General features: G+C 40.3%; 1 protein-coding gene across 6 annotated transcripts in view; it reads right to left on the minus strand.

The window, feature by feature from the left end:
• Nucleotides 1–4,925: 4,925 nt before the first annotated feature.
• LOC108448775 overlaps nt 4,926–9,081 on the minus strand; it is a 6,166-nt gene continuing 2,010 nt past the window's right edge. For 3 of the 6 annotated variants that reach the window (XR_001864795.1, XM_017742802.1, XM_017742800.1), the window contains one exon: nt 4,926–7,303. Coding sequence is in view for 4 of the 6 variants with exons in the window: in XM_017742800.1 (XP_017598289.1) it covers nt 7,046–7,303 (258 nt within the window). In the remaining 2 variants the exon portion in view is untranslated. Of the gene's footprint in view, nt 7,424–9,081 lie in introns of all 6 variants that reach the window. The other 3 variants (XR_001864794.1, XM_017742801.1, XM_017742799.1) reach the window with 1 other exon arrangement.

Here is a 9,081-nt window from a genome sequence, read left to right on the forward strand (position 1 = left end):
TGAACCAAACCACTACAATTCTGAATGTGTAATGACTTGAAGCTTGCTGGCTCATCAGCCACATGTGATATAAAATATATCTTTCTCTGGGCAGAACTGTTGTTCCACACAGTACTGTTTTTCTGTTTGTTCCTTTTTTAAAACCTCTACGGAAAGGAAGTTAATAAATCCCTCTCTCTGCAGGCAGATGTAAGAATTGCCCAATATTCCACCCCCATCTTTTCCTTTTCACCCAAGGTGACACATTCGCTTCCACCTTTTCTTCATTTTCCTTTCTCTCATATTCCTCTACCAAAGCATTCTGACATGCATATCTTGCAAGCAACCAGCTCCAATTATGGTTTTGTCTTATGGAAGCTTGAATCTCAAAGTATGTACTGACAGAACCTAGTTAAACAATGCTGTGCCTCCTAGAGGTTTTTCCTAGATTAAAATATAAATTCATGCCATATCATTTACTCCAGCCGTATTGACACACTCGTATGTATTGTAACAAGAGCTCAGCTGCAGCCAGTGGTACTTGGCAACCTAAAGAGGCAGAATGTAATTACTGAAATTTGGGCTGGACACTGAGTTATCTCTGAATCTTTCATGAGAAGTATCAGAAAATCATGAATGAATATAAACACCCATGACTTCTGATAGTTCTTCACTTCTGACTAATAACTTCATTTAAAAAAAAGGTTTCAGAAATGGATTTTGATTAACATTATTATAAATAAATTGCATTTCTGTTGCTTTAGCAGGTGAGGGGAACACATCTTTTGTTTTACTTCTCTGAATTTTCTGACTTAGTTTGTATGATTTGCATTTTTAAGTTTGGAAAAAAGCTAAAATTTTTCTCACGGACAGAGTTAATATTTTTTGACATTGAAGTAGATCATATAGGTGATTTTATTCTAATTATTCTGTCAAGGAACTTTGTTTTTGGTAGTAGGAATTTTTTTTTCAAATTGACTGTTTTCATCTCTCTATAGATTTACATGTTCCTTCTTCCCTATGTATTTTTTTCTCTATGCATTTAATTTTCACAACTGATTACCTGAAAATGCAGGTGTGGATTGATTTTCAAGTTCATCAGCTTTCATTCCTATAAATATTTTAACAAAAAAAAAAGAGACGTTTTCTTAGCTATTTCCCTTTGTATGTCTATGTAAACAAATAAGGATATAAACTTGAATTAGTATCCAAGCATATAGACCAGTTCTGTGAGAGGTGTACATTGCATGAAAAGTTTAGGATAGGGAAACAATATTTGCAACCTTTGATAACCAAGCTGTGTGAAACACTGAACTGCGATTAGGGAATAGGCCAACAACAACATTAACCCTCTATTTATGCAGAATTCCATTACAGTTTATTAGATATCGTATTCACACGGCATTATGGACCCAGGGGTTTTGAAAGGCAGTATGTTAAAAGAATGGGTTTGTAAACAGGTGCTCTCTACTTCTAAAAACTCTTGCCAGAATCCTTCTGTGAAGCATTAAGCAGAGTTTAAAGCACTAATGCTTTTCCTCCTTCCAGGTGATTTTTTTAGTTGTAAGTGTATGTGTCTTAATTTCACTGGATGCTTCAATAGACACCAGTTCATTCATTAGAAGACAAAAAAAAAGACCTTTGTTAGATTGTGCACTTAGGCTACGAATCTTTGGGACAAGGTTCTGTCTTTGCTATTTTAGAATAATTCAAAGATTTCTAGGACTGTCAGATAATGGATGGGCCTGTGGTGGGTTAACCCTGGCTGGATGCCAGGTACCACCATTGCTGCTTTATCACTCCCCTCCTCAACTGGACAGGGACAGTAAATACAGCAAAACGTTTGTGGGTTGAGATCAGGACAGGGAGAAGTCCCTTACCAGTCACTGTCATGGGCAAAACAGATTCGACTTGGGGAAAATAGTTGAATTTATTACCAATCAAATCAGAGTAGAATAATGAGAAATAAATCCAAATCTTAAAACACCTTCCCCTTATATCTCCCTCCTCCCTGGGCTCAACTTCATTCCTAGGTTTTTTTACCTCTTCCACAGGGAGATGGGGAATGGAGGCTGCAGTCACACATGTTGTCTCTAACACTCCTTTCTCCTCAGTGCTGGGACTCCTCACACCCTTCCCCTCCTCCAGCACTGGGTCCCAATCACAGGAGACAGTCCTCCATGAACTTCTCTAACGTGAGTCCTTCCCATGGGTTTCAGTCCTTCAGAAACAGACTGCTCCAGAGTGGGTCCCCTGTGGGGTCACAAATCCTGCTGGCAAACCTGATTCCAGTGTGGACTTCTCTCTCTGCGGGGCCTCAATTTCTGCCAGGAGCTTCCCACAGGGTCTCATGAGGGTAAATCATAACTTCCAGTTCCTTGGTATTATGCAACTTCTCTTTTGAAGGGAATATGCCTTTTTCATTAGGATGAATTAGCAGAGCCTTTCGGAAAGAACACCAGTAAGGATCCCTTCAGTCTACTGGAAGCATATCCTTTGTGGTTTCATGATGGGAAAATCAAAGGTACCATTAAGATAATGAAATCTACACATTTCATATAATCCTGTGTTATGGCACTTTTATTTTTTTTTGTGATAAGCTTTTTCTTTTGTGTCTCTTCAGAATATCCTGTAAACCCTTCAAACTTAAAACTTGGACAGCAGAGATGCTCAGAGAACTGTGATAAAATAACACAAACATCTTGGGTCCAATCTGCATGTATTTTTAAAATCTAATTGCAACACTATTAAAATGCTCAGAAGACTAGTATATTATATGTACTTTGATCACATATTTAAATACATTTAAGTAGTTTAAATATAAAAGGCCCTTATAACCTTATAAACTCTAAGTAAGAGACAATTCTAACAGTCTAAGAGCTTGTTAAAAAAAAGGTTGTATTCTCATTTCAGTCCAAGATTTTTAGAAAGGGAACTAATGTAAAATATATGTTAATCAATTTAAAAATGCATTCAGAGATCATGACAATAAAATTAAGGCAGAATGACTAGTAGAAGAATGCCTAAATTATTCAGTTTCAAGACTGGCATTCAGTTGCATATGACAGAATTATTTAAACGTGCTTCATGACATTCTGCTTTTGAACTGAAAGATAATTGCCTCTTATCTTTTAGTCAAATTACTCTTGAGAACTAATGGTGTCAAAAAAATCTATTTCTGTGTCAGTTTGGTGCTACAAGTTGAATGTGTGCCCAGACTTTAGCCAGGCAGCAAAATGCATTGCTGAATGTACCAAAGAAAGAAGTGCCCGTCTTATGATATGGAAATCATTGGGCCCCAATCAAGAGGAAATCGGGGCCCTTTAGTCTGAATCTCAGCTGTATTTCTCTTGAATGGAAACCTTTGCAAGTGTCTGCAATACCAGGAGATATTTACTGAAGGGAAAGGATGGAACCCTTGTGGTACAAGTGAAATGGCCTAAGGCAGCACCATTTTAGATATGGCTATGCTTGGTGAAGGAGCTGATCCTTGGTACAAAGGAGGAATGACTGAAACAGCCTGAAGTCAGGCAAAAATGCTTGTTTTTATTCGTAATATGATAATAAAACTTCAGAAGAAATTCCTACTGTTCATCACTTCACTGTTATATTAAAAATCTTGCCCTTCATTTTTACTCTTTCTCCAAAGTGTCCTGGGATGACTAACCTAGAGTCCCAAGGGATTTTGATCAGTGAGAACTCCCTGATGAGAACCTTGAGAGTTGCTGGGCAGTGACTTCCATGCCAAAGTTATGTGGTCAATGAGACCACACTAAAAATAAAATAGTAAAATAGGAGTGTGTTCTAAGGTCATACAGCGACAGTTCTCTATCCCTCCTATATTGAAGACATAGAAGATGTAAAAACTGTAAAACTGTCTGTAGCTGCAATATACTTGTCCTGGGCTACATAATTTGAAATAATTTTTTGGTTATATATTTTTTTCTTTTTCTCTTTTTTTTTTTTTTTTCCAGATGGATTGTCTCCTGAGAAAATCTTCCTTGAAAAATAATGGACAGTCAGTATGGTTATACTGATTTTGTGAGTTCCTTCTCTCTCCCCTTCTTCCCTTTCCTCTGAACTGAACATTTTTATTATTTTCAAATGAAAAGACAGCAGCAAAAATTTCAAGAACTTATGGAATGTCATGGAAATGGACAGATGCAAGTTATGAGCCACGGTTTGCTACTGAAAAAAATCACTGCACTATAAACGTAACATTTTGGAATAGGAGAGATTATAAATGCATGTGAAGCTTTTATGGCACTCAAAACATCTCTTGTGTTACTTCTTTGATGTTTTTTAGTGTGTGCGTTCACACTAAAGTCTTCCTATGTTTCTTTCAAAATTGAACAGAAATCTAGTGGAAAACTAGTCTTTGTTGATAGTGTTTATTGAAGTAGTTGCTTAATGATGTGCTTTCCTGCATGTTTAGTAAGCTGGATATTAATAAAGCCTCTATACTTGGAGGGTGTTTTGAAACTTAAGCACTTAGACCTCCTCTCCCAGTTTGGAGGCCACAGTCAGGTACAGATTTGCTAAAGGAGTGAGCTCGGACAGGGCCCTCATATGTGCTTCTTTTTCTGCAGTATAGTTGCAGCTGTGCAGATGTGAAGCATTGCCCTACTGCTTACTTCTGACTTGATCTGAATGTTGGTACCTGTTGTGGTTCTAGCTGGCTAAGTGCCAAGCCCCACAGAATCTGTTATTTTGCATAAGGGGAAATAGAGAATATTGAGGAAAACTAGAAAACTGCAAGGCAAAACAGGTTCAGGCTTAAACAGTTGCTGTAAAAAGAAGTTTATTGCTAACAGAATTAAAAGTAACAAAAAAAAATTAATAAGAGATTAAAGCAAAACTCCCCTCTCTTCCAGCACCCCCTCCTTCCCACCAAAATTGCACAAGGGAAAAAAACCAAAACATGGGATTTGCTCAGCGCTGCAGTTCTTAAAAATCTCTCCAATATTTAAGGAAAAAAGAGTTTTCTTCTGCTTTAATGTGGTTTCCAAACTGTTACCAGCAACAGTCCTGCCCAAAACAAATCTGCTGCAATGAAAAACATCTCTCCCATGAAAATCCCACAGTTCATTTATACTGCAGTCATGGGCCCGTAGACATAGGATTTTAATCTTTTAAGGATTAGGATTTAATCTTTTAAGGATCAGTTATTATGACCTGAAAACAAAGGCTCTCTTCTTCACAATCTCTAAAACCTTTTCACTGCTTTTATATAGCCTGGCATAGGCATTTTCATATCTTCATAAGCTGCACGTGAATTCCCCATCTCCCTATGTACTTCAAATGGGTTAAAGAGACAATACAATTTGTGATATGACAATTTTTTTCTACAGCCTGCAGAAAGCATTTTTAAGCTACGTGCTAAAAAAAAGCACCTCTGCCTCTTTTTCCCTATGTGACTACTTCCTCTTTCTTCCTGACCTTGGAGCCGCCATATTCTTCTCCCTCATGTGACTTGCTTTACTTTTCTTTCTTGCTGACTTGGGAGAGAAGATGTCCTCACCGGCTACATATGATATTCCTTTTGATTCGGCGTGAGGTGTGCTGGCTGGGGGAGGGGGCCCCCAGCAGCTCCGCCAGCTCTGCTTGGAGGGAAGGGGAAGCCTCACTGGTCCCCAGAAGCCACACTGGGTGGTTTTAGCTGTGTGGCAGTCCACGGCTGTTTTAGCTGCCTGTGGCTCCGGGGTGGTTTTTTTGCAGCAACTCAGGGTCCGTGCTGGTGCACCAGGGGAGGGGAGGGGAAAGGGGGAAAAAGAGTCCAGCCTGGGCCAGAGGCCTGGAGGCCTCCCCCCGCCTCCCAGCAGGAGAGCCGGAAACAAAAGAAAATTCCCGCACTTGTGCTGCCTTTAAATATGCAAAATCGCTAGAAGCGCTATTGGCTTAGGAACTCGTCCATCAACTCAGTCTCAACCCACCACAGTACCCAAATTGTATTTACAGTTCTTGTATCATTTCTGCATTGGTGCCATAGGAATTCTTTGAATGGCACAACTGCAAAAGAAAATATTGTCCACATAAGTAATCAAAACTCTTGCAATAAGTAGCAATTCTACAGAAAATGGAAACATTTACATTCAAGTTTATTGATAGAACTTTTTCTTTCTTTAGACTGTAAACAGGCTTTTGTATATGGCTTCTGCCATATTTTCATTGCAGGAAAGAAAAGAAAAAAGTTAATAGTTCCTTTGATCCATAAAGTATAGTCAAAGATCTAGGAAAGAGGACTGTAAGAGATCTTCCGAGTTGAAAAACAGTCATTTATTAACTAATAGCAGTTATGTTCTAGAACCTCTCCATAAATATATCTTCCAAAAAAATTTTCTTTTATTTCCACCATTATTCTATCAAAACTTAAAAATCAACTGTCGCTGTTATCCCCAGAGAATGGTGAAATCACGACATGAATCCTGGTCAAATGATACGGCCAAAGCAGAGCAGAGCAGAGCTAAGACCATGTTTAATGGTAAGCTCGTCTTTTATAGTGTGGTTCTCAATAAAGAACTTACATGATTGGCTTATTCACCCACCACCTCTGAAGGTGATAGGTTGAGCAGTAAGACACCCATTTCCAAATATTATTCTCACAAGACTGAAAACAATTCTAGTGTTCTCACAGCAACCTGCAGGTGCAGAAATGGTTTACATTCCCTGAAACTGTTGTCCATCCAGTTTGCATGAGAACGAAAGCTTTCACAGAGAAGCTGTGAGAAGCTGGATTTCTCTAACTGCTCTCTCATGAGAAAGAAAAGTTTCACAGGAAAATTCCTCTGCTCCTGCCTTTTAGCATCCACAGTTCCCCCTTTTTGTCTGAGACCAAAAAGGTCGCGCTTGTAATCCTCTGCAGGATCTCTTGCAAAGGAGAACAAACACAGCATAGGGAGTCTGTTTGGTAGTGGCCAGTTACCAAACAGAATCTAAACCAGATACTGATTTAAGGCAGGCAGAGGGATTCTCCAGCAATGCCATGAGAAATACATTTAGCGAACCCAGCTATACATCCAGTCATTAATTCTAAATAACCTTGAGGGTTCTACATCAATTACTACTTCTAGATAGCCTTAAGGGCTCTAATACTCTGCATAACATTTTGACTCAATAACATAAAATTCAGTCTCTGAAATACAGTCTCTGCTTGTAGAAGGACCAGGCTGATGGTCGACATCTTGGTCATCATCAGAGGGATCCTTCGATGGATGATCTGCATTCTGGTCATCATTTGAAGCTTGCCTTGGTGGTCGCCTGTTCTGCTTCTGGTGCTGCAGGCCAGAGCGAATGCATCTTGTAGGTAGCCATCATATCCCAGTACCTGTGGGAATACAAGCATACCCACGCCACCAAGCAATAGCTTATAAAGGCCTTCCCACTTCTCACTGAGTAGGTCCTGTACCCAGACCTTCGCTCGAGGCAGGTGCATCTTGCCTGCAGACTGCAATGAGAGAAAATAATTGAAAATAACAGAATTATTTGAATTTGGTAGCACTGTAAAATGATTATTTCCCCGTGTCTTCTGAGAGACATAGGCAAAGCCAGTATCAGTTTTCACAGAAGCACGCACACCCAAGATCACAAAAGCGAGTTTCCAATGGGCAATGATATCACGACCTTTCTCTCCAGTGTAAGCGGATGCCCACATAAGTGAGGAGAAGGTGTGAATAAACCTTTTTGCAATGCCTTAGCTTATGCAATTTTATCAGGCTGAGGAGCTACCCATGCAGGGCTAGCCAGAGTGTCAGCCCAAGCATTACCTTCTGTTATGAAACCTGGCAATTTAGTGTAGCTTTGTGTATGCAAAGAATGCACTCGAGCTTGAGTATTTATCAGTGACCAAACTCAAAGCTACCTGAGATCCACTTGATAAACCTGTTGAGCAGAAACAGCCAATTGAACCTCCTGCAGCACTCATCGTGCTTCAGGAGTCAATTTCTGAGGTGAATTCAACTCAGGGTCCTCCTTTTAAAATTCCAAAAGGTGAGGATAGCTGTGCTGTGGTTAGCTTTGAATAAGACATAACCCATTATTGATACCCAGCAACTTCTGAGCATCATTCAAAGCCTTAATAGAATCTGAGAATTGCACCTCTCTATGTTGCATTCTAATCCAGAATTTTGACTCCTAAGTATTTCCGAGGAGATATATCTGCATCTTTCCTTGGAACTCTGGAAGCACTGAAAAACCACGAAGCTGCACTGGATAAAGCCATAGCAAACCTGGTGAAACAGGAAGAGGGACTAAAGACTGAAGAGAGCCTGCAGAGGGGACGGCTGGAGAGCCTGTCCAAGGAGATGTATCTGCAGCTAAAGAAAAAAATTGAGAGAGCTCACGAGTGTCCCGAATGTGGGAAAATATCAGATCATCTCAGTTCTCCTCATACACCAGCGGAGTCACATAGAAGAGAGATCCTGAAAGATCTCAGTGACTACGAGGAAACAACTTACTCAGATTAGATGGAGATGAATACTCACTAAAAGAACCCTTATAGCATGACTGGAGTCTAAGATGCCTATTGCAGCTGTGTAAAATCCACCCTGGCTGATTCCCAGGTGCTGGCTGCAAGCTGGCATAGCAGGCCTGTGTCAGGGGAGCTATGCCCTGGGAAAGCATTTGACTCCCCTTTGCATTCCTGGTCAATTCCCTAAACGTATTAAAGGTTGACCATTAGCATGAAATACAGACTGACAGTATTCTGCAACATGACCTATCCTGCTGCATCTTCTGCGGAGAATAACCCTGTTCTCTTTGTTTCTCCACTTTTTTCTAATTTGGTTTGGAGTGCTCTTAACTCTAGGCCTCTTTTGTCCTAAATATTTCCAAACAAAACATTCAGGTTTATCCACCTTCCCTGAATTGGAGAAAACCTGCTGCACAGGAAAAACCTGGACCATCCCATCTGTGCTATTATCACTACTTTGTTTCATTGTTGCATTGCATTTGCGGGCTTGCTTAAGCAACCTGCCGTGAAGCAAATGTTGGCCTGGCAACGCTGCTCACCCCTCCGGCCAGGAGCGTGCCCAACGATCCCCTGGGAGACTGGCATGTCGGCCCTGGGCCAGAAGGCGTGGCCGTGCCCCCCCGTACCGCCCGGGG

This window comes from Corvus brachyrhynchos, unplaced genomic scaffold (genome assembly GCF_000691975.1).
Source record: "Corvus brachyrhynchos isolate BGI_N302 unplaced genomic scaffold, ASM69197v1 scaffold428, whole genome shotgun sequence".
NCBI lineage: Eukaryota > Metazoa > Chordata > Aves > Passeriformes > Corvidae > Corvus > Corvus brachyrhynchos.